This window comes from Lampetra fluviatilis, chromosome 23 (genome assembly GCF_964198595.1).
Source record: "Lampetra fluviatilis chromosome 23, kcLamFluv1.1, whole genome shotgun sequence".
NCBI classification, from domain to species: Eukaryota; Metazoa; Chordata; class Hyperoartia; order Petromyzontiformes; family Petromyzontidae; genus Lampetra; species Lampetra fluviatilis.
The window spans coordinates 11,363,552-11,388,702 of NC_136297.1; the positions used below are offsets into that span (position 1 = coordinate 11,363,552).

Sequence of the window (25,151 nt, forward strand, 5' to 3'; positions counted from 1 at the left end):
TTGTGATAACGACACAATGTTAAGCCACCGTTTAACATAACACTGTTCAAAATTCGTTTTCACGGTATCAACATATTTTTTTAAAATCACGTTGGAGCGTAAAAAATATACGTGTAGGCCCGATCCTCATCCGCGAATACAGCACAGCGTTATTTTGCAACGCTGGCATTTCCGCACGTACTCGTGAGCTCTTGAGAGGGTTACCAACATCTTTTCACATTACACATCTCTATTGCAGTAAGGTGTCTCTCTCACATCCGTGAGCGGGGCGCGGGGTTGTAGAGAGTCTCAAGCATTAGACATGTTGACTTAGGCAGATGGGGAAATGTGCGATCCAAACCAGACATTTGCTTTCAAACCGCAGTAATGCTAAAACAATCTTTTGGTCACTCTGACTTTAACGCTTGGCCACACATGGGTGTAATATTGATGGTAAATACATTGGAAGTTCAGCCTATGGCCGGTACCATGCTATAACATTGCAGTGCAGTGGTGGTAAATTGAAAAATAGTCATGACTGTGGGTAATAACGGGTAATTGAACAAAGGAACTTTTCTTATCTTGCTCAACATGATCAAGAAGAGTTCCTTCATTGGCCGACCCAAAACAACACCACTAAATTTGAAAAATAGTATTAATAATTTACAACTCATTTTTTTTTATCCACTGATGGATGAATGCCTCCGGTTGCAGTGTAGGTCGTGGGGATAATTTGACGATACCTCACGATGCAAGTCAACCCTGGCAGGGCAAAATTAACTGGGTCACAGGCAATCACAGTGCAATGGTGCTATTTAATCCTTGGCCTCGTATGCATCGAGGTTATCGGTCCATTCCATGCACTGGCCCAAACATGAATGAGTGCAACTGCTGAGCAAAGCAAGGGCAGGACAATAGCGGTTACAGTGTGGACGGAGCTTGTGTGTGTCTAGGCGCAGCGGGGGCCTGCGTGACACCGAGGGGGGAGAGCGACGATGACGATGACATCCGAGGGTCAGGGGTTTTAAAACGACCTCCGAGGTCCCTCTGCGGTGAATCCACACGGACCCACACGTACAGTTCGGCAATGCATTCTGAAACGGTGGAATGTTTGCTCTGCGTGGAGGCTTCCCCCGCCCCTCCCCCCCCCAACGAGGAGCAACGCTTGCACGTCTGTGACCCGATGCAAGCGCCGCCAAGGTTACGCCGAACGCGGCCAGGAGGGCCCAGCGTTTTGCCGAAGGGGCCAGTCGTAGGCCGCTCGGCATTGTGCGGGGGGGGGGGGGGGGTTAAATCCGCGGCCCTGCTCATTGCATCACCGGGTAGAGAGGCCGCCAGTGCTGTGGCGTCGATCTCTCGCGCAGGACAACGCCGGTAGCCATCCCTGCTGACCTGGGAGGATTTCGGAGCGGGAGGGCAGTCAGGTCAGCTACAGGGAAGCCGCCTTGCTGTCTTGCAAGTAGATTGGGAGATGAACAAGGTGACCGCTGCTGCGAGAATGTTCCACGAGAGGGGGGGGGGGGTTGAACCCCCCCAAAAAAACACTCGGAACTCTCCCTATCAAGCGCCCCTTAAACGGCAATCGGTTTGCGAAATGTCAGCCGGGCGTCACTGCAAGTGGAGCAGGATTATCGGTCAATCGCCTCCGAGGTGCCGTTGTTTGAAGTGCAAACCTTTAAAGGGCCCTTTCAGATAAGGCCTATCAATTTAATAAAAAACTAAATATAGTCCCCTACTTGTGTTCCACTAAACCTTCAATAATCGTTCACTCCAGTTTGACGGCTGAACAGCAGTGACCCGTATCTCGAAATGGCTTATTCATGACGTTTAAAGTGTAACCAGGAGCCCTTCCCCTCCGTCCAATCTCTCCACCATCCCCGTCACCACCATTTGATCACTAAGCTGCACGCTCTAAAGAACCTAACACCGCAGTGCAGTCAAAGGCGCAATAGATGTGAAGTTTAATCACGATTCCCTTGATACATTTATTTTTAATTTCTCCAAAAGCGAGACTGAATTATTTATTTTCAACAGGTCCTAATAATGGGCATTGTAATTGGATAGAAACACACCCTGGGAGTTCGGCACAAGTAAGAATGCCAAGAGAAATAATGGAAGGCAATTTGACACTTTTAAAAGATTTGTTTAACCTAAAGCTTTGTCTGTAAAAGCCAGTCCACAATGGACTTTCCAAAGGCAAGACACACATAAAAAAAACACCACACGGGCGGCTTCGTGGCGACACGCCAGGTTCACCTACACGGCCGGCCGCCGTCTCCTCCCCTTGCCGTTTAATACGTAACCCACCGTACGTGCTTCATCAGTGTCATCACAATGAAGGCTTCGCAATGCCAACGACACAGGACCTGCGCGCTCTGATGACACGATTCCATCTCTTCCCTGGATGCCCCTTTCCTCCCCCCGAGTGTGATGATTTTATCAATGCTTCTCTTTCATAAAGACAAGCTGTCCTGCTTTAATTCGATTGCATTTATTTTATTGCATTCATATGTTTGAATTATCACTTCGTACAGTTTAACGACACGGCAGTTCCTCTTGCAGAAGAGACCTGGGAAAAGGAGCTTCTCTACATGAGGTTTATTCCAGTTAATTTTAGTTGTTTGCTTGTTTGTCCTAAGTGTGTCGTCTTTTCTGCCAGTTGAAATTGCTCCGAGCGAGTGGGCGGGCACCCTCACTCCCACGCCGACGAAGAAGCCGAGCGTCAATTGTATATTTCACTCTTAACACGCAATGGCATTCAGAGGATAATTTTCAATGAGAATGTCGGTAGGCATGTAGAACTCCTTTCGAAACGTACATAGCCAACCGTGCTAGTCAGAGGTGCGGGGGAAGGATAATAAACTGCACACCAAAATAGATGAGGTTTCCATCTCGATGATTTAAAAGTGCATAGCCCCCAGTGGCTTCCTAATATTGAAAGGAAGAGCATTCCAGAAGGCCGCAGAAGCGCATCTGAAAGTGCACGATGCAGTGACCATCTTTGTTCGATGGTTAGCCAAAAGCCGCTGCTGCGAGGAGTTTGCGTGATGCTTTATGCTCCTTGACGAGATCAGCAAGGTATCGTGGTTCATTTGTGGCGAGCACTTTGTGAGTACAGTAATCCCTCGCCACTTCGCGGTTCAAGTTTCGCGGCCTCAGTGCATCGCGGATTTTTCGAACTGATTTAAAGGCCTCATTATACCTGTGCAGTAACACCATCATCATCATCATCATTCATCATCACATTCATCGAACTGCACAGGTCTGTCATCGTCGTCATTGTCATTGTCATCGTCGTCGTCGTCATTACTGGAGTCCAGTCTCAAGATACTACTGTCATTGGTGAGTGTAGAACACCATAATACGTATCGTATGAGAGAGAGAGTGAATGTATAATATTAAGGTTTTATAATTAAATAGATTTAAGTAAAATATATATATATAAAGTATAAATATACATATTTTAAACATTCTGGTACCCACACACACATATACGGAAATTCCTAGGGGGCCAATCCTACTTCGCGGATTTTCACCTATCGCGAGAGGTTCCGGTCCCCATTAACCGCGATAAACGAGGGATCACTGTAATGAGTGCGGTCTTATAATGTATTCGTTCGGCAACCAGAAGCCAATGCAGCTCAGCGAGCACTGGATGGACATGGTCGGTGAATGTGTGAAGTCACAGACAAGCACTAGTTACATTGATATTTGCCCAACTGAGAGTGGAGGGCCATCGAGGGGATGTCTGAGGGGAGAGTGAGCATGTGACAAGAGGGTGACCAGGGTTAAGAAAAACTAGGCAGTTGTTTTCATTTAGGCCAGCGGCTACCAAATACTTGCAGTCAACCCACGAGCTCAACACAGCTCAGCCGCGCCGTGAGATTCTGCCAATTTGTTGTTTGCCACGATGAATCGCTTCGTGGCATTGTGAATGTCGTTCCCCAAAAGTGCTCAGTGGAAACCTACGGCACCCAAATGAAGCTCTCCACGTGAGCGTGAATACGAACGACACCGGCTCAAAATAACATTGCAGCAAATAGTGAAACACAAACAAGGCCAACAAATCATACTTACCCTTTAAAACAAACTCAACACATACGTCAACACCTTCTCTTTCGACAAACGAGTATAAGTCGCGATTGCATTTTCCACCGAGGCCATTAGATTTAAAAATATATATATATTTGTTTGTGTCCGTGTTGTGCTACGTTGACGATACTTGTTAAGGTCATGGAAACTTATTTTTAAAATCTCGTGAAATATGTATAAGCGGCTGCATCCACAGAGGCCCCCCGACAGTCGAGATACTGGGAAATTTAAAAAAAAACCCAAGCGAGACTGCTTACCCCCGGGGCGAGTCGTGGGCGCAGGCTAATTACAGCCGCGCGCAAAACAACACGGGACCACTTGCGCCCACACGGCGCCCGGCGGCACCCGAGTGGGGAGAAGGGAGCAGGGGCCGCCCGGGCGGTGGCACCCGCAACGTCGGCCACACACGCCTCTTGTTGAAGAGCCACGCCAGCCACGATAACGTGCGCGGGCACCGAGCGCTGTGCCAAGCAATGAGCGCGGCTCCTTTGGGGGTGGCTGCCAAATAAACTATAAAACTGGACACTAAACTGTTTTTATTTTATTTTACCAGGTAATATACGTCGGAACTTCTTTCGCACCATACGCATACGTAGCCAACCATGCTAGTCGGCACCGCACCACCGTTTCGTGACAAATCAGTCCCCCCTAAAAGGTGGCCGAGTGGCTACGGGCGGCAGTGCTTGATGGGTCGAAATTGGCGCGGTAGTAAGGTTGGCTACGCACGGTGCTAAAGATGATCAAAATACATACAAAAGGATGTTCAAGTGTTGTCTGTGTTAAGATGTGGCTCGCGCTCCCATCGTCAGTGCAGTTTATACTGGGATAAAGTTGCTAAACCGTGGCTAACATGTATCACGTGATTAGCCTTGGCCCTTGTTAAGACACAGACACATCCTTTACCAAGAATTTCTGCAGTCACGGCGAGTGCAGGCCGCAACAAAGGCCCGCGCAGAAATCCAATCCCTCCGTGGCCTTGGTATCAATTGTGCTAATGGGGGAGTGTTGCTTGCCACACTTTCTGCAGTCTGGAACACGCAGCCTAGCAACGGGGCCCAATGTCCGGATGTCAGTGCTTATATATTGCACGCAACCGAAGATAGCGCAAGCTAGTACTTTCAATAACGACCTGCCGTAACTAGCGAGTGCCCGTCACAACGGAGTGCGCATCATAACAATGGAATGCACATCGTGAAACATTGGGCGAGCATCATAACAATACAGTGTGTATCATAACAAAAGAGTGCACATCGCAAAGAGAGAATGCACATCGTAGCGATGAAGTGTGCTTCTTAGCTAATAGGCTTCACTGCATAACATTAGAGTGCACATCATAACGAGAGTGCACACCATAACAATCGAATGCACATCTTAGCGATATTGTGCATCCTAGCGACCGTACATGTACACATGAGAGCAATGGAGTGCGCATCATAACGTGGGGTGTGTTTTCGTCACGGCTGAAAACTTGGGGAAGAAAGAGAGTAGATCTCAGCTGGAGCTGTTCGCGTTCGAGTTGGGCTAGTGTTGTGTAACCACAGAGGGATGCAGGCAGGCAGGCAGGCCGCAACACACAGCAAGCACAGCAGTGGGACACCCTTGATCCTGTCCGTCGTGTCTTCTTTTAGAAATTAAAAAGTGAATCCGTCATTGCTCTCAGCAGGCAGGAGCACGCCAACGCTCCATTACACCCCCAGCAACCGAACAAAGACAGCGCCGTAAATTATATCCAAGCCGTCTGCCATATCACAAATATCCCGTTACTTTCCATCTCATTTAACATTACGGCAGCTTCCGTCACCAAGTTTTCCTCGAGTGAAATCATCACTTACGTTGGGAGTTTTATCGGCAAATCACGTGCCACGAGTGGTACGGAAAACACGAGTTGCCCAAATTAACATTCATTACCGATCGTCAGGCAGAAGGACATCGCCGTTTCGCTCGCGTCATCACCGAAGCCAAGCGTGAACCCGCTTCGCGATCGCACTCCGTTTGCGTGCCAATGAGCGGTGCACGTAAATACACGACCGTGTCGATGAACCTTTTTGAATTCCCCCCCCACTCAAAATTCCACTCCCCAAATTGTCATTAAGAGCAGACCACACGACGCATATTTCACGTTTACACAGAAGAGCAATCTGGCTTTCAAATGTCGGTTAAAAAGAGAATAGACGTGGGGGGGGCTTTATTGAAGAAGAGGGGGGGTGGGGGGGAACTTCTCTGTCGCGCCAGCTCTTACTGCAACAAACATCCTCGCACTCTCGCTGCGACGTCGCACAAAGCACTTCTTGTATGGCACGGCCTCGGGCGACCGCGCCGTGCCTGCCGTGCAACGCGAAAACCTCGCGTCGCCTTTGGCCGACGAGAAACAAGAGCTGCATGAGAGACTCGGGGTAGCGGTGGCGGTGGGGGGTGGTGGGGCAAACGCTGCTGCACCTACACCAACGACAGAGACGTCGCACAGGCCAGCCGACAGCAAGGCGTGATGCGGCATGCGTTGTCGCCGCGACGTTAGCGCGCGCTGGCACGAACGCACACCTTCGCTCACGCTATTTGTACCTGTACGCATCCCGTAGCCGTAGCGCTAATTATAACATGCGCGCAAATAGCAGGTGCGTGACGATTCACCGCCCCCGGCGGTTCATTGAATTGCGATGGGTCGAACACGAAAATAAATGGGAGATCCTTTAAAAAATGTCTGCTTTGTGTCACCGTCCGTCCCGCGGGGTGGTTTTGTTCGTGCCGTTGGCCTAAACGTTGGTACATCGCAGAAACGTACGACACTCATAAATCTCAAACAATCGATTCTCACGTGTACGATTTTGGCACGCATACCAGCGGCATGAAATGAAGTTTGAATCGATTAATCAATGCCAAGGAATTGGAATGCATCCTGGAGGTGAGTTTGCGTGCAGGTGCCGGGCGGACTGTTGCATCGCAGGAGAGTGAGCGGTGTTATCCAGCAGCGGATTGACCGTGGCCGATTCTGACGATGGTACGTTGATGTATAGCAGCGTACTCACTACGTGAGCGCACAGACACCGATCGATACGAATGCTGTAACGTCCGTCATGGACGCGATTTCCAATTTCTCACTTGTGGGGGCTTAAGAGATTCGACCTGCCTTGGCTAAAGGCTGCTCATGCAGAGCCACTACACTGGGACGATTACACAGATCAAAGTCCACGAGGAGCAAAAGTGCATCAATCAACGAAAATAATGAAAGTGAGCAAATAAAAAAATCCGAATGCAACGATGCTATTTACAGGAAGTTTAGTGCTCGCGTTATTCTTCCTAAGACTACGAAGAGTACGGCTTAAAGCGTAATGAAAAGGGGGGGAAATGCAATGAAATGCTATCGCAGGGAGTTAAGTGGTTCTGCCATTTCTAAGTAATGTTTTTTATTATCCATTATAACTATGATCTCTTTCATTGCACCTCGCTCGTAACCCAGCGTCGAACACCAAGCGCATGCCAGGGGGCACAACTTTTTTGACAAACTGTGGAGACCGCCGATTGATAGGTGCGAAATAGAATAGGTGGTGGTGGTGACATCATTTCGCCAACCTTTTTTTAATTGGCTCCGAGGTGAGTCTTTCGAGTCTTTAACTTTCAGCACAAACTTTACTCTTCAAAAAACCACGCACGAACGTACGTTTTCGGCATTTTAGTTAATGTTTTGGCTTCTGCTATAATAAATACATAAATAAAAATTGCTTTTTTGGAGAAGCCGTGGTACAGTGGCTACGAACACAGTCATCTGAGATAGATTCCCAGCCACGGCAAACACCAGCCCCTGGGCGGATCTTCTTCACTAACCCACACTGACCAACATGGTGAAGTATGGTTAAAAAATAAACCCCCCCCCCCATGACTGGCGATGTTGGGAGGCTTTTTAAATTACAACTGTCTTACCACAGTTGGTGTTTGTATCCAATTACTACATTTTTCTGTGAGGATATTGTTCTGCAACTCGCCGGTGAGCCGAGACATTCACAATTGCCGTGTTAAAACGCGTGCAACACACGAGGATTTAATGTATCTGGCTGCGTCAGGTGGTGGAGGGTTCTCAACGACACAGATTTGTTCAGGTCGACGATGTGGCCTGACGCCAAAAAATCAATCATGGCAAATAATGATTTTGTTTTAAAGAACATTTATAGGATCCACAGTGGCCACGTGCCTTTATTATTAGCGTCAGGCAAAACAAGTAAAGTCTAATCCAAGGCAAAGCCCAGGAATCCTCTTTGCATCTGAGCAGACTCGTCGAACTTAGTTTTTTGCGACAGACTTTGCTTCACACAGGAAAGGCGAGTGGCTGCTCTGAAGCCAAGGGCAGCTTTGAGAAGCTCTGACAATGTCTCTTTTCTTTTCCACTACAAGATAAAACTGTTTTTTTCCTTTCCCCGAAAGGCAATTTAAACAATTGTAGCTGAACGCACAATGGTTCTAGCACATTAATAATTAATGTAAAACCAATTGCTAAACATTTTTAGGTAAGTTAGGATGTTTATAAATGCCATCGAAAGCTTTGGATCATTAAGACGATTCCTATTATTGGGATTGTAGTATTTTACATAGCATATCATTGTCATTACATGATTTATTTACAGAGCAAAGTCTCAATGAGTCTCAAGACTCTTTTTCTGGAGGGTCCCGATAAGTTTTCACAGTAGATAGCGCTGATGAATGCCACGCATTTCCCAGTTAATATATTTGCGGCTACCTTTTTAAAAAAATATGGCACATTTGGACCATGACACCGGCACACATGGCCTCATCTTTTCAAATATCGCCACTGTGAAGTGGACGGCGTGCTTATTGTTTGTTTAACGCACCCTCGGCATTGACCGGGAGAGCCGTGGGCACTAGCACCATGAACCTGCAACAAGCGACGAACACAGAGGGCCCTTAACAGCTTGTCAACAATACTCCTGTTTGGGTTTTATGATCATCTCTAAGTAGCGCCTCCGATACAGAAAGACGAATGCACGGCTGACAGCAGATAGTTTAAATTTAAAGCCTGCTGCACTAATTGAGAAACAAATATTTAAAACGTGTAATTAGAGGTAAAGGCACACTCCGTGCCAGATGAATAATTAGCATTTTTATACAATCTAATTTTTTTAAAAATTGTTGTACAGTTTGGTGGTCAACAAAATGAGATGGTTACTCATCAACAGTGACACTTCTAAAAATAACGTGGGCCTAAGCATCCCACATTGCTTGTAAAAAAAAGATATGCAAATACGTCTGGATAATTTGATTCCATTTTCCAACCCATACAAAAGATATCCTCCCACTCATGTACAACTTCTCCGCAAGACTGCACTGCAGACCATTTTCAAATATTAAATTCACTTGCCCTGCTCTAAATATAATTGGTAATTGTAAGGTATGTAAAAGACATCCGTCTACGACAGGAATAATACAGCAGCCATTAACCGACCGCATCTCACAGATAATATTCATGTTTGGAAGTGACAAGGCCACTTGATTAGAACTACATTTGAATAATTTCATCCTGCAGTTTTTCAATCTGTTAAAACATTGGTATATTCCTATGAAGAGTAAAAAAATGTGGAAGTATTTAAATTAAATTATTCCTGTTATTTTATCGTAAAAACCAGGCCAGTAAACCCACGACTAACAACGAAAACTCCCAACATATTCCTCCATGTACACCGCACGGGAGATGCAGTTGCATCCACATGCTTTGTGCATTTTTAAACGAACCGCGCTCCGATTATGTCATTCGTTATTTTTAGTACACAACACAAGCAACGCGCAAAGAAAACACCCCCATGCTTCCCGACCTGTCCAATAAAGAAGACGAACATTTCCTCTCTCGGTTCCCACATGGACGCATGCTCACCAGGGGAGGGGATCGACCACACGGCGCGGGGGTCACGGGACTGGGCAGCCCACACCAACACGCATTGAGTTGGAGCCAGAGGTCGCAAACGGGTTTTGATTCCTTACCCGTACCCGGCCGCACCAGGGTCGCCAATGGGTACCCGTACCCGGCCGGGTACAGGTAGCCGTATCCTACCCGTACCCTACCCAAAATGAGTGACAAACGGTTACTCACCAGTGACTCACGGCCTACCCGTACCCGTACGCACCAGGGTCGCAAACGGCTACCTGTACCCGTACCCGGCCGGGTACGGGTAGCCGGGTATCGGGTAGGGTACGGGTATCGGGTACCCGATTGTGACCTCTGGTTGGAGCTCTCTGCGAGAGCCTCTTCACGGTGGGGGGGACGGACCTCGGGGGGTGGGGTAACCTAACTTGTGCTGCGACACGGGCGGCAAAAGTCAACGTACCACCTGCTCGCACGCTTACCTGTCAGCCTCCCCCCGACACCCCCTCCACCCACCCCTTCAGTGGCACCGCTCACTCTAATGTTACGGGCGACGTAACCGTGTAACGAATCGCACCGAATTATTGTGCTCCTACACGTACACGATCGCACTGTGCATGCTATTCATGTGCCAGTATGTTGTTTGTGGGCGTTGATGAAAACCTCGCTGCCACCGTGGCGATTCTACATTCATCGTCGCAAGGGCAGAAATAAAGGAGCCCACCAACAGCGACTCTGCGCACTGACAATTCATCGATTGTGGAAGGTCAAATAGTTGCACGCTTATTCGTAATGCTTTGGGCAAAATCTGCGCTCATCTTCACCCAATCCAACGTCGTTATATCAGACGATTGATTTTTTTTTTCCCCCACCTCCATCTCCGCAGCCACTTTTGGAAGATGGACTACCTGACGGGTACTACGGGAGCACCGTCATTGATTCGCAGTACAAGGCACACACGGGTCAAACGGCCCCCCCCACCGGCAGGAGACGGCCACCGGGTACCGCTGCTGGCTGCGAACTTACCAGCTCGTCGAGGGCGTAGCGCAGTCCGCCATGTTCAAAGAGCAGGAAGAACCTCCGCTGCCATTTCTAGAAGGGAGGGAGATGAGGAACATGAGCCACTGTGTCTTAACGGCAGTCCACACAACACATTTCACGTTGACACGGAAGAGCAATCTGGCTCTCAAAAGTCGGTTAAAAAGAGGACAGACACAGTCAGCGATTAGCACGGTTGGTTACATACGCTGCCAAAGAAGTTTAACACGCACGGACACGTACACACAGGGGGGCTGCCCTCATTGACCGGGCGAGCGGGGGGCTTCCGCGGCCTTGCGTCGTCACCGCTGCGCTCGGGCCTGCGCGGCCCTTGTTGGTTTACAAGAGGAACGCTGCTGGCCCTTGGTGACGAGAAGCACGAGAGGTTAGCCCTACTGCTGCAGAACGTGCGTTTATTTTTATTTGATTTATGGCTGTACGCTCGGTTAAAAGCAAAGTTGTTTTGATTAAACACGTGACATTTGATGGCGCACGGTTGTAGCGCTGTGTACGCAGGGGGCTCTTTTCGCCACCAAAGCGATGCCCTTGATGGAAGGTTTAGTTGGGACGATGCAGAAGATGAACATCATCTAAAATGGAAATATTGTCATGGGGCAATCCTACTGTGCATTGATTGATATAAGGCACAATAATCGTATCGTCCAGATTGCAAAAGATCGTAATAGCGTGAGCACGGTTGGCTAAGTACAGTGCGAAAGAAGTTCGACACACATACATACATCATGCGTCATCTTTTTCACAATTTATTTCCTGATAAATTGTGAAAAAATGACTAAAGCACAACATATTAAAGTTCTACACAAATAGCGATTAGCTTTTAAATTAGCGCTTTGCTAAATCAGTATTTGATGGCGCCGTGGTTATAGTACACCGTAATATTCACGGTTCTTATAATTATGTCATTTTTTGCGTAACGTGGCAGCATGTGCGTTATAAGCATTGCAGAATGTAATGATGAGAAGACTTATGGCGGGCTTATGTTGAGCGAACTGCGGCTGGAGAACACTGAAGTAATGTTATACTCCTACTAATAGTACGGCAAAGCACAACAAAACAATACAATAAACGCATATACTCTGGCGCTGCGGGAACATGCTAATGTAGTGATTCAGAAGATTCCTGTTTAATATTTCTATTATTTTATTATTTCCCTTCTACGTGACTTTACCGAAAGAACCAAGAATATAATAGAATAGTGATACACAATTACAAAGATACGGGAAACTCGATGTTTGTACGTACGTACGTTGAACTTCCTTCGCACCTCTACGTAACCAACCGCGCTAAACGAAGGTGCGGGGAAATAATAAAAATAATAACCATATGAAATTATAAAAACAAGAGCACATCGTGCTAAATTAAATCACGGCCACCCAATCAGAGGGGGAAGGCTTGCTGAAGGAAGCCCTCGAAATATATTGGGGGAAAACACCATTAGGTGAGTGTCCTTCATCTTCTGTACAGCACTACTGTATAACTTGGTTGTTGAAACGTAGAGAAAATAACAAAGCTTTGGCAAGAGGGGCGCTGCGGTGGCGAGATGTTAACTGCCTTCCCTGGTACACAAGAGGTTGTGGGTTCAATCCCGACCTTGACGTCTGTCTATTTGGAGTTTGCGTGTTCTCCCCGTGGTCGCGTAGATTTTTCTCCGGGTGCTCCGATTTTTCCCTCCACATTCAGAAACACACGTTTTAGAGTATTTGCCTGCAGTAAATTGCCACGTGATGATAAGCCCACTTCATTGGGCTATCATTTGTGGCCAGGTCGCTTCTGAAAAAAAGCTACATAGCTCAGTGGGCCTTGCCTGGTAAAATAAAAAAATGGTTCAGTTTTAAATTAAATAGTTTACAAGCGTAACCCCCCAACCCCCTTAGGCCGGGAACCCGTGAAACAATTGCAATTCTGGCGATGACGGGACTACGGATGGTCGTCGCAGTTATGCCCTCCCGAGATTAAAAACTGCATCGTTTGCGAGTCGCAAGCTCGCTGGTGTCGCAACGCACATTACATCGGGCCATTACGAGCCTCATTCGCCACATTGGGACAAATGAATCAAATTAGGAATGCTGCGCATGTGATGATGTATACATTCCGACACCACGTCACTGTGCAGGATGTTTCGGTTAAAGGCCGGGGTGCCAAGAAACTGAATCCCTAGCTTGCTTGGTATTGTTGGCAGTCAAACTCAATCCGTTAAAATGACTCTACAAAAAAATAAAAGCAGATATCAAAATCTGTTGTGATTTGAAGTAGGACCCGCACTTAAACCACAACAATGCAGCCAATGTCACAAGTAAAACTATATTTGAATTACAAAAATACAATTACATTTTTATAATATTTAAACCCACAGGCAGAGAGGCAATGTCCAACGAGAGAGGCCTGTCAAACTGAGCAAAATCCATGCGGTTGTCTTATCCTTCATACAGTATTTAAATGTCACCAATTTAGATAAACTAAACTTGATGTACGCAGCCAGCAGGGCTGCATACGTTTGTACAACGTTCATAAAGACAATGGTACAGCCATGCTTGGAAACGGTGGTTTATATTTTTTTTCTGCACAAACATGTAGACAGACGCACGGTGCGTCTGTCACGTCTTAGCGGCGAGAAATCAACCACCGTTCCCACTGTGTAAATGGACAGGCTCGCGAAATCTCACTCGCAAGTTATTTTCATGCAGGGTAAGTCACAGGAACGACTGTGACTCGCGTTTAACGATTGCCAGCGTATCCAATTTTAACAATGCTTGTTTTGTTGATATTCAAAGCACTTTGCCGGGGAGAGTGAAAAGTAAAGTTGTTCGTCATGTTTTCCATGTTGGGGGGGAAGCAAAATGTATTGACTTGATTGTCATCGCAGATTGTGCTGTCATTTTATGAACATCATGCACTCTCTCCCGCAGCACGTAATATTCGCCGAGACCTATTATCCCGGCTCTCTATTGCAACGGCGACACGTTCTAAAGCCCAATTTACTTAAAACATACGCGGCATCTGAACAGCTGTGCAACAAACTACCGTCAAATGTTATTCCTGTAATTCATTAGTGTTACTTTATGTACGAAGACATATAATAGCTCTCCCCTGGGAACTGCACCGTCGCTCTTGCGTTTAACACTGACTGCACGGGTTTAGGCGCACGATGGAGCAGCAAATCAGCAATTTGAATCAATTCTCATTCTCGCGACAAGGCCATCGAATTACGCATGTAAGAATCGATTCGCGTATGTTGTTTCCGCAGAGTTTGGACAATTAGTCAACGAACAGCACCAACGCTGAATATCGACTACTTTTATAAATCGTGGATTTCTCGGGTCTCCTTTAAAAACATCGGCCGCCCCCACATCCTGCCTCCCGAAGGCCGGAACCCCCCACCCCTCCACCCCCCGGCAGGCCACGCCCAGCCTGACGTGGGCTGAAGGCCAGAAACCCCCACCCACCCCCGCCCCCTGCAGGCCACGCCCAGCCTGACGTGGGTTGTCGACTACGGTGGCGTCACCAAGCCCCGCCCATTACCTCCCATCCAGCGACACACTTGGAAAGGGAGGTGAGACTTTTCCCTTCCCCCCCACCCACCCCAACTATCTTTGTGTTACGCGATTAGTTGATTAATCGAACGTACACTCGGGAGAATAACCGATTTATTTAATGATCGGGATAGGCTAATTCTAGTCATATGTAATCAAGTCATGCGAGTTCTGCTCTAATCATGACCACTGGCCACCAAAAAAAAACATGAACATTAATCGAATTGCAATGTGCGGGTCGAATCATTACGTGCGTACAAAGGTTAGATTTTATATTTGGCCATCGGAGCCTCCTGTCACCTTGAGATGATGTTTCTCCCACATTGCTTTCACTCGCACCATTTCTGCAGCGTGTTGAGGGAGCAGCGATGAAAGCTACGTCAAGAAATCTTGCACGGGACCTACTCGGTTCACGTCGTGTTCAAAGTGTTTCAACAATTACGTGTATTCGACGCGCACTGCAAAGAATGTAACGCCCCTCCCCCACCGTTCATGAATTTAACACGAGATTACGTAAGAAACAGTTTTTATTGATCAAATAAATGTACACCTGTTATGTGGACGGCACTGGCCACAGTAAGATTAACTTAAACGAGCCTCGATGTTTGAACTGGGTACACAATAACCCCAGAGCACAATCGGAAAATAAAATAACAACACGAAGCAAGGAAAGTGGTAAACACTGCTCGTAAACAGGACGCTGTCAAGTCACCCCCCTCTGTTATTGATAATGAAGTGCGCGGCAAACTGTAAATGTGTTTTCCCGAGTTATTAGGCTTGTCTGAAGAGTAAAGCAATCTCTATTAAAATGTAAGAGTGGGTGGGGGGGGGTGGCGCGTGTAACAAAAACACAAAAGATTACAGCCACTTGTGACTCATTCGAAAAGAGGGCCTCTCGCATGTTGACAAAACAGCGGTGAGGTTTGGGCTCGTGGCACTTTAAAAATCAGCAAGCAAGCTAGCTGCAGTCACCGACGGAGGTCACTCTCGTTTTTAGTTAGCCCAGCTTAAATAGTTACTGATGATGGCAGCATGCAATGGTTTGGTACTAGCCAGGCGAGCCTGGTGGTCACGAAATCGCAACTGAAAGCACGCAAAGTCTCCTCGGCCACAAATCTGGAATTACAGCCAGAATTGTCCAAAGTTGCGTGCCACGCAGCGTGCACAGTGTAGGAAATGAGCGAGGACTTGGCAGCTTTCAACAGTAATTTAAATCGAAAATTACCACATCTGAAAGTGGACCATTTGATTACCAGCCTTGCTTCTCATTGGCAAAATAATATACACATTTTAAAAATGCCAAGCTTTACAATATAGGTGCGCAAAATCTATGTATTCTATTCATGGATATTTGTGCCAAGATTTGTTTAAATCCGAGTTCAATCACTTGGCCGCTGATGCGATATCTCAATTCCGCAGGCACACAAATATTCAAGGTTAATGGGCCGATTCCTCTATTTCAGGCTAAGAAACGTTTCAAACACTTGCCTCCTCAAAGGTAAAGAAACCAAGTGGTTGCCAAAATCTCAGCGCAATCAACAACCACCCATGGGCAAAAGGCCAGCAAGAGCAGAATACTTCATCTTCATTGTTTAAGTCAAAAACAACCTTATACATCATATTTTCTCATCAAGATCTATAAGCAGAAAATGTATACGGTGGATTTAGCCCCAACAATTCGCATAATGGCAAGTACCAACAATTGGGTTATTATTTCTTGCTTGGGAGAGCACAATACCTCTAAAAATAGCCACCAACTTATTGCCGGTCACAAACAGCTATAAAATAATGAATTGACAATGTCATTAATTTAATTCCATACCTTGATATACGACCACGCTTTAGACAATGGTGTAAGGTGCATTTCAGAATTTCAGGTTCAGCGAAACGCCTCGTATAACGTAATTAAATCGATGAATAATTGAAAACAAACGCTCCTCGGTTCTGCAAATCAACACATCCCCGTTCGACGAACTAAACGCTCGCTAATGGGACACTAAAAATGCCTTTTGTTGCCTGCACAGGTCAACGGCATCTGCGCAGCATCACAACATACGTCAGAGGGGAGGGGGGGGCACGGGTGGGTGGTGAGGGGGGCGCTTCTTTCTCACAGCCTGCCCTTAACTCTATAAACAGAGCGAATTCCCTGGGCGGCATGGCATACCAGAGCCGTGTCAGCTCGGAGAGATCCCCGGCTCCAGACATGTACTCTAACGCTCACTCATGCCTCCCTTTAATCCCTTGCCGACAGCTCGCGGGCCACGGCTTTCTATATTAATAAAATTAAAGCCTGCCCCGTGCGCGATTCCTGACGTCAGGAAGTTGGCTCCGAAGCAAAAGGAATTTTGCCCCAACGCGAGCATTCTCAGATGTTTTCAAAGGGGGTGACACGTCACTGGCGATGTACGCCTAAATGCGGATCTCTCATACCGACATAAATAAACAGCACTTAGTCTTCATTTGCAAAGAAATGCAACAACCAATTCCCCAAAGAGGTCATTAATTTCTTGCGTGTATAAAGTATGCCATGTAAGGAAGAGTGTGTGTGTATACAGTATATAGTGAGAAAGGAGTTGTACAGAGTGAGGAGTTTGGGAGGATTAGACGTAATGAGATAACTGATGGGTTGCTTTCAGTTTGTTCACCATGACGTAAACAGACGTATAATTGGCCTGCTTCCATTCTGCTCTGCCATTACAGCAACATAATAAACCAAAGGACACGAAGGGCAACAGAATATCGACTGGCCGCGAGTTAATAAGTTACAAGGGGTAAAATTGGATCCCCTATCAGTCCCTAACCTTTATATATTCCACTTCGATGTCGCAGCAAATACGAGCCAAAGAACATTTTACATCCAGAAGCGGACAAGGGAGGACAGGGAGGGTGGCCCCTATCACGGCAGATGGGCGGAGTTGACTTACTCGGGATCGCTGCATGGGGTTCTCGAAATCCGTCCCCTCGGGGGCGAGACACAGCCAACCTCCATACACCGGCTTCGCCTGTCAAAACACACACGCCGCCGCACAGAATGGCACGTCACTCCCCCCGTTTCGCTACTCCGGTCCGCGTGTGACGTTCTCGCCACGATACTATACCGTCAGAGGGCACTCCGATGATGCAGAGGGTTGCTCGCTAACATAGGGACCCCTATTGCTCACCACTGTGGGGGGACAAAAGTTACACAACCAATACGGACACGGATTAACTGATATTGTGGTACCACGTCAAACGATATCATTTTATTAAAGTTACTGCGTAGGCTTTCGCAGTTGAGCGCCGCATGTGCTTCGGCACGATGACCAACGTTTCGCTCCGTATGCTGGGGATGAAGCTCCCAGCACACGGAGGAATAAATATTGAAACCACAAAAAGGTCGGCCACCCCTTATTTAGTCGTTTAAACTAATTCTTGCTGCCCCAATCTTAACGGGAACTGTGGCAATGCTTATGGAATTAAAACCTCATTGAAGTTTAAGTAAACACCACCAAGTCTATGGAAAGCTGGTCAGCATTACACAGGGCACACTCGTGTTAATACATTGCTATACATTGCAAGACAAAAATATGATGTTATAACCATGATATAAAACGTAAAAGCCATTTCCAAAGATTTGCGTGTACATTTTAACAGGATATTTGAATGTATCTACTCCTCCATCCACTATAAACATGTATCAATCTGACAATCTGTCATATTTATTTTGAAACGACCTGTTACACACACATGCAGAATAGCAGTGACAATTCAAGACAGCGAATCTATGTTCTAAAGAGTACTTTGGAATGAAAACAAATTCCTTTCAAATGTCAGATGTCCGTTTTAGATCATTGTAAACTCCGCCTCTGTGAGCATTCGGCAAAGTAATCCGTTTTGACAGAAGCCACTTGCCATATTTAGGCCTGTTATCTAACCAAATTCTGCAGAAGGAAATCGGGGTAAGATGCAGAAGTTGAGTCATAGTTGGTGTTAAAAAACCATTTACATGGACAACGAACCATCCGTGCAATGAACTAATAACTAGCCCCTCTGAACCAACCAAAGGCGTTTTCGAACGTCTTCCTCTTCCCCAACACGACTAGAGTGGCCCGCACGCTCGTCTCTTGTTGAAGCTGCCGAAAGAGGTTAAAGCGTGGACTTGGCTGGACATTTTCTGCAGTGCTCTGCATTCGAAGGGCACGTTCTTCTTCACGCTCACCGCGGCATAATCGGACAACCCGAGGCGTGAGAACGACGCTGGAAACTAACCTCGTTTCGTGAGTCAACTGTAATTGCAAAGGTTGATGGTTTGCCCTGAGCCCCCCCCCCCCCCGGGGCTTAAGACTGACAAAAAAAAGAAAACTCTCTAAGAAAAAAGTGACAAGACCGTCCTTGAGTTGTGCTGTCTATGAAAAAAAGTTCTGTGAATTTTTTTCATTTTAATACATTCAACGTTTAATCTAAACACGCACACATATATACACGAGAGTCTTTATGCAAGAATAAGTCGCTGGCGGGGTGGCAAGCGATTGGTGCGGGTGCCTTAGAATGTAGGTAATCCAGAAAGGCCGCGTTCCACGGCCCACTCGGCCTGGACTAATGCCGCTATCCGACTGCTATAACGCACGTGTGGGGCTAAAAGGCAAAGATCCCCCGTATAGCCTGAACAGACTGTTGGGGCAAGTGCTGTTAGCGAGCACCAATGAAGGCCGGCACGGCGCACGAGGGGGTGGGTGGCCAGCACCACGCCCGGCCACCTTTGTCTCGCCAGTGGCGGTGTTTACACACCGCACTAGATACTCATTTAAGGCTGAGTCGACCCAGGGGAGGCCCAGGACCAGTTCAAATAATCGTCACTGGGGTTGGTCGTGAGCGGGAATCGAACTCGTGTCACCGGGTTCGTAGTGCAGCGAAGCGCTAACCGCTACACCGCCATCTGTGTGTGCGGGGCACAACAAAGACAAAGATCCCCTCTATAGCCTGTAACAGACTGCTGGGGCAAATACTGATAGCGTGGACCTATGAAGGCTGGCACGGCACACAAAGGGGTAGGTGGTCAGCACCACGCCCGGCCGCCTTTGTCTCCACCGTGGCGAGGCTTACACATCGCATTTGAGGCTAAGTCGACCTAGGGGGGGCCCAGGACCGGTTCAGATAATCGTCACTGGTGTTGGCCGTAAGCGAGAATGAGAATGAAACCCGGGTCTCCAGGTTCGTAGCGCAGCGCGTTAACCACTACACTACCACTCCCCACACACACACAGACACACACGCACGCACACATACACACACACAGACACACAGACACACACGCACGCTTACACACACAGACACTCTCTGGGGGAGAAACTAAACCCAGGAGCACCGTGTCCAGCACGTGAAGAAAATGCACCAATTAATATAATGCATTGAGCATTGGTTTAACTTTTGCAATGCTAATATGAAAAAATTAATTTACACTCGCATATAAACTGTATATGGTTAATTGCTCGAAAGATTAAGAGTCGATCTAAGCTGCTATTCATGTTTAAAACACCGGCAGAGATAAGGTAATTACGGCAACCTGTTAATAGGGGTTTTTTTTGTGGTAGCTAAACAGGTGCCGGTCCACTGACGATCACGATCCACCAGCAGTAGGTATAAACAGCACCTCAATTACCCAGCAGTTACAGCTCTAAATGCTTCGCGGCAATGTGAATATGTTAATATGTTAAAGACTGTCATTACCGGCAATTAAGAGTGCATCCCAGTATCAGCTTTAAAGCACTTTAGCCAAAAAAAAATAGACTCTTCATGTAACTTGTCAGTTTGTGAGTAGGGGCAAAGCTGCCAAGGCACTTAGATCTTGACAGACAGCCTGCTTTTATCATAATGCCCCCCAATTTCACCATATTTTATGTAGTTAAATTGATGCACGTCACATATTAAACGTATGATATCTTCCCTTTAAATACATAACAGCGTCGCCAATTCATGCGCAAGCATCAAAGCAGAATTACGGAAATAGGCTGAGCTTATTTTTTTCTTTGTGTGTACAAAATGCTCAAGGCGCCACCAAACATCACTGCCAATGCTGTAAAGTGAAAAGTCTCATCTAAATGCAAAATGGACCAATGCTTTCACATCCATATTAAGGTCGCCACAATTCAGTACGGAATTCAATTACTCCCACAGCCGTATCTCCCACCGCAGGTTCATGTTTGCTAATGGCCCCAAAAAAATGCATCATTTGAATAGTGCCGAGTAGAAAATATTGGGGAAAAAACGCGATTAAAATGGGAGCAGGCAAAATAAATACCGTACGTAATTACGTAAGCCAGCAAGCGGACCACGGGGGCGGCTTTCACCCAAATTGACTAGGGGGGGGGGGGAAGAGTTCAGACATTGACAATAAAAAGGCATTATTCAGTAAATGATGCATAAAAACATGTCCTCGCTCTGCGAGACCACTACACTCGCCTGTATTGACATAACGCACACTACGGTTATCAGCTTATATCGCCGGCAGCATATCAGCTGGATGGTGACATACGAGCCAAAAACAATGGCATTATTTTTCTCAGCATGATATCAATTTCCCTTTGCTATCGGGGCCCTACTATATTTGAGCCTAATATGCAAATCTATAACAGCTAGAGACGATGGCTGTACAGTCCATCTTACTCGCCCAATGCATTGGGGTGTTTTTTTTACATCGTATTAGTTCAGCAGTCCTTTCCTTACGGAGTAATTCTCTCATTATTATTTTCAAAATCCCTTTGTTTTGGCGTCTAGCGATGCACTGCATGGGAATCGTGGTATAAATAATAGAACGATGATGACAAAAACACTCTCCAAATAACACGAGAATCCCAGAGTCAACCTTGAGGATCTATATCACGTTATGTAATGTCACGTACCGTTTCAATCTGACCTACATGGATCGCTTAAGCCTCGTCTGTTGCCGCCCGGCAAAAAAAAATGATCAAAACATTTTCCCTCTCCGCAAACGTGCTCCGATGTGAGAACACACAGCAGTGAACACAAAGACACAGCAAAATGTCTCCCTTTAGCCCTGCAGTTAAGACAGCGCCCTCTATTACAACGCTGACTAGGAGGCTAAATGATTGGGAAACAAACGGAACTGTGATGTTCGTCTGAATCCAGGGCTCTATGTACATCTAACCATCTATTCCGGAGGCTTTTCTTCAACACGATGTGGTGCAACTTCTCTCTGCACCGCTTTCTCTGATCACGGCATAATTCCAATCATCACAACCGCAACATAACCAGGGGAAAGCGACAAACAATGAAGACAATTCCCAGCCAAGAGTTGTTCTTAATCACATGTGCAGATTCCACTGACGGAATGGCGTCACTCCTGAAAATGTTGCCAAGTAGGCACAATGTAAGCAATTTTCTTGAAAATGGCAAAAACAAAAACAGACAAATCATCGTAAATGTCAAGAGAGGCTAAAAACCATTCATTGCATTCGCTATCAAATACAGAAAAACACCTCCCTGGCATCTAAAAATTCATCCCTGGCATCCGCCACTCACGAGTCGTGCCAGCAAACTCCACCGGCTCTCAACACCACTCAGCAGCAAGGGGCTCTTTCAAAGCATTTTGTGCCACTTCCTTGGCTAATGATGGAGTGACAGCCAAGCAATGGAACGCGTGGGAGAGTACGTCCACAGAGGCGATTGTAGGGATGAAACCAGTTTGTGTGCAGATGCTAGGTTGATTATTACACTGCAGGACCATGAGAAACGGCGAAGGCTATGGGAGGAACTTCATCCACAGCAATGGATTGAGCACGGGCTGATGCCGATGATGCTGATGTGCCACCTTACACTTAGCATTCGCTGCTCTGTTAAAGCTGTCGTGTTTCACTATCACACACCCTGCTTGTTGTCGGGCTCCTAATGTATCTCCTTGCGCTCTATTAGGAAGGCCGAGGGTAAATTGTCTACCAATTTCCTTTGTTTAAATCGTTAGCCAGGGTGTGTGCGCCAATTGGCTAACCCTGTAAATATGTATTTGATGTATACAATAGCAATAATTTGCAGTCCTTTGTGTATCCACTGCTGGCTTAAGTCCTCCCCACACTGCATGCATCATTGGGGTTGTTTCACCATACTTCACCACGCTGGCCAGTGGGGGGTTGGTAAAGCAGGGAGGGGTGGAAGGAAGACCGGTTCAGATATTGCTCTTCACTGATGTTCGCCGTGGTAAAGGAGTGGTAAAGGAGTGTTAAACCATCGACCAAGAGAATATATTTGACGATTTGGCTCTGGCTTTCCCATGGTGAAATGCAACCTTTCAGAAGAGTCTCTCACACACACACAGTGGTAGCGCTTGGCAATAGCAAACTCGGCAAACACTTAGAGCCCCAAACAGCTCAAGAGACCCCGGACACAGAAAAAAGTGGGCAAAACAAATATCAGCTGAAATGCAAACTCTAATTGACATGCATATGAAAAACGATTATTCATCTCTAGATTCGACGTTTTCGTGACTGCAAGGATCCATACTCTTTAGTTCTTTCGGTAAAGTCACACAATTGTGTTGTGCCCGAAACGTCGTGATTTAATTTATTTGATACCTACGTGACTTTACCGAAAGAACCAAAGAGTATGGATCTCTCTCATCCCTATCTTGTCCATCTTACTCCACCTTTGCCTCTTGTCTGCATCTCTTTCATTTCACTGCATCTCTGTCTCACCATGGATTTCTGTTTCCTCATCATCATCCGACAGCTCTATCTTTTGTCGACATTTCTCTAATCTCACAACATTTCTGTCTCTTATCTATAACACTTCTGTAACCTGACCTGGAGTTTATACATCGATTTAGGAAGGTGGCAAAAGTAATTTATGTTTCGGGCCCCAATGTGCTAGGACAAAACAAAATACAAAGATCCCCCGGATAGCCTTAACAGACTGTTGGGAAAAGTGCTGTTAGCGAGCACCTATTACGGCCAAAACGGCACACGAAGGGGTGGGTGGTCAGCACCACGCCCGGCCGCCTTTGTCTCCCTAGTGGCGATGTTTACACACCGCACCAGGTACTCATTTGACGCCGAGTCGACCTAGGGGAGGCCTAGGACCTGTTCAGATAATCGTCACTGGTGTTGGTCGTGAGCGGGAATCGAATTCGAGTCGCCAGGTTCGTAACGCAGCGCGCTAACCGCAACACCACCACTCCCCGCAACCACCGCTGCGAACACACACACACGCGCGTCTTCAAGACACTGACATCGCATTTAACTCCTGAAGACGCGCGTGTTGTGAAAATGTAATATGCACGTGTTTGCACCGTTCATTCCATAAAATAATTGACTGGAACTAATTACAGAAATACATTAAACAAAGGCACAATTGAAATCCTACACTGTCGATGTGGCCATATGTAGTGGCATTTAATCTCGGGATAGCGCACGATAAGCTCAGAGCTAGCATAACATTTTAAACTGACAGCTCAATACTCATCAGCACCACCACCACACCACGGATACCGGTGAAAACCGGCTACACATCGCTGATGAGCGCTACGAACAAGAAATCTGATCAAATACAAGCACCGAGGTTTATCTCGTGATGCCAGCAGCATGTGTAAACACGCAGTGTTGTTTGGCCAGTTCTACCTTCAAAACAAAGCTTGTGACCTCTACGGGCTATGGTGTTAAAGTTATCTTAAAGTATTGGGGGTGGCGCGGTGGTACAGTGGTCAGTGCTCTGCTTGAGGAACCAGGCGACTCGAGTTCGATTCCTGGCCACGGCTAACATAAACTAAAACTAAACTATTTTACATTTTACCAGGTAAGGCGCACTGAGCTACATAGCTCTTTCACCAGCAACCTGGCCACAATTGATAGCTCAACAAAGTGGCTTATCATGTGCAAATCGATAGCAGCAACCAAAGACTCTAAACGCGTGTTGTTTCTAAATGTGGAGGGGGAAAAACCGGGGCCCCCCCGAAGAAAAATCCACGCGACCAAGGGGAGAGAGACACGAAAACTCCAAATATACAGCAGGCGTCATTGTGGGAATCGAATTCACGACTTCCTACATACCAGGCGATGGAGTTAACATCTCGCAAGTGATGTCTGAACCGGGCCCTGTGTCTCCTATTCAACTAACACCAGCTTGGTGATGTATGGTCAAACCCCACCGTGGCTGAGATGGCGTGGGGGAAAGAAAGGCCTTCATCCCATTAGCGGATTGAACATGTGAGCATCTATTTATTCATACTTAATTTGGAGCTTTCGTTATTTAGCGTTGAATGGACGTGAATGTTGATCGGTGTTCGTTTGTTTGGTCGCTGCTTATATTCTGCTGGTGTCAACGATTAACAGTCTTGGCATCATCGCGAGACGTCATCAGCCTTTTGGGCGCAACCACAGGCAGCAAAACTGGCATTAGCAAGCAACCTTGTCTCCCGTGTGTTTTGTGCGTGTCTCCGATTTAAATGAACCTATCCACAAGCTATTACACAACTTTAAGTAGGGCAGATGTGTTCTTATTAAGTGGAAGTCGCCGTTATATAGAACAATACACGCTGCAAAACTGAAGCGCCTAAATTAGACTTAATATCAAATCATCACTATTATTATAGTAACAATGTCACCTCTAATTATGATCACAATTATTAAAAACACATTTTTATA

General features: G+C 46.6%; 1 protein-coding gene across 2 annotated transcripts in view; it reads right to left on the reverse strand.

Annotated features, from left to right (window-relative positions):
• LOC144940792 (uncharacterized) overlaps positions 1 to 25,151 on the reverse strand; it is a 158,406-nt gene that overhangs the window by 132,245 nt on the left and 1,010 nt on the right. For both annotated transcript variants that reach the window (XM_078867200.1, XM_078867199.1), the window contains exons 2-3: positions 17,448 to 17,525; positions 10,961 to 11,026 (exon numbers count right to left, since the gene is read on the reverse strand). In XM_078867200.1, the coding sequence (XP_078723326.1) occupies positions 10,961 to 11,026; positions 17,448 to 17,525 (144 nt within the window). The remainder of the gene's footprint in view (positions 1 to 10,960; positions 11,027 to 17,447; positions 17,526 to 25,151) is intronic.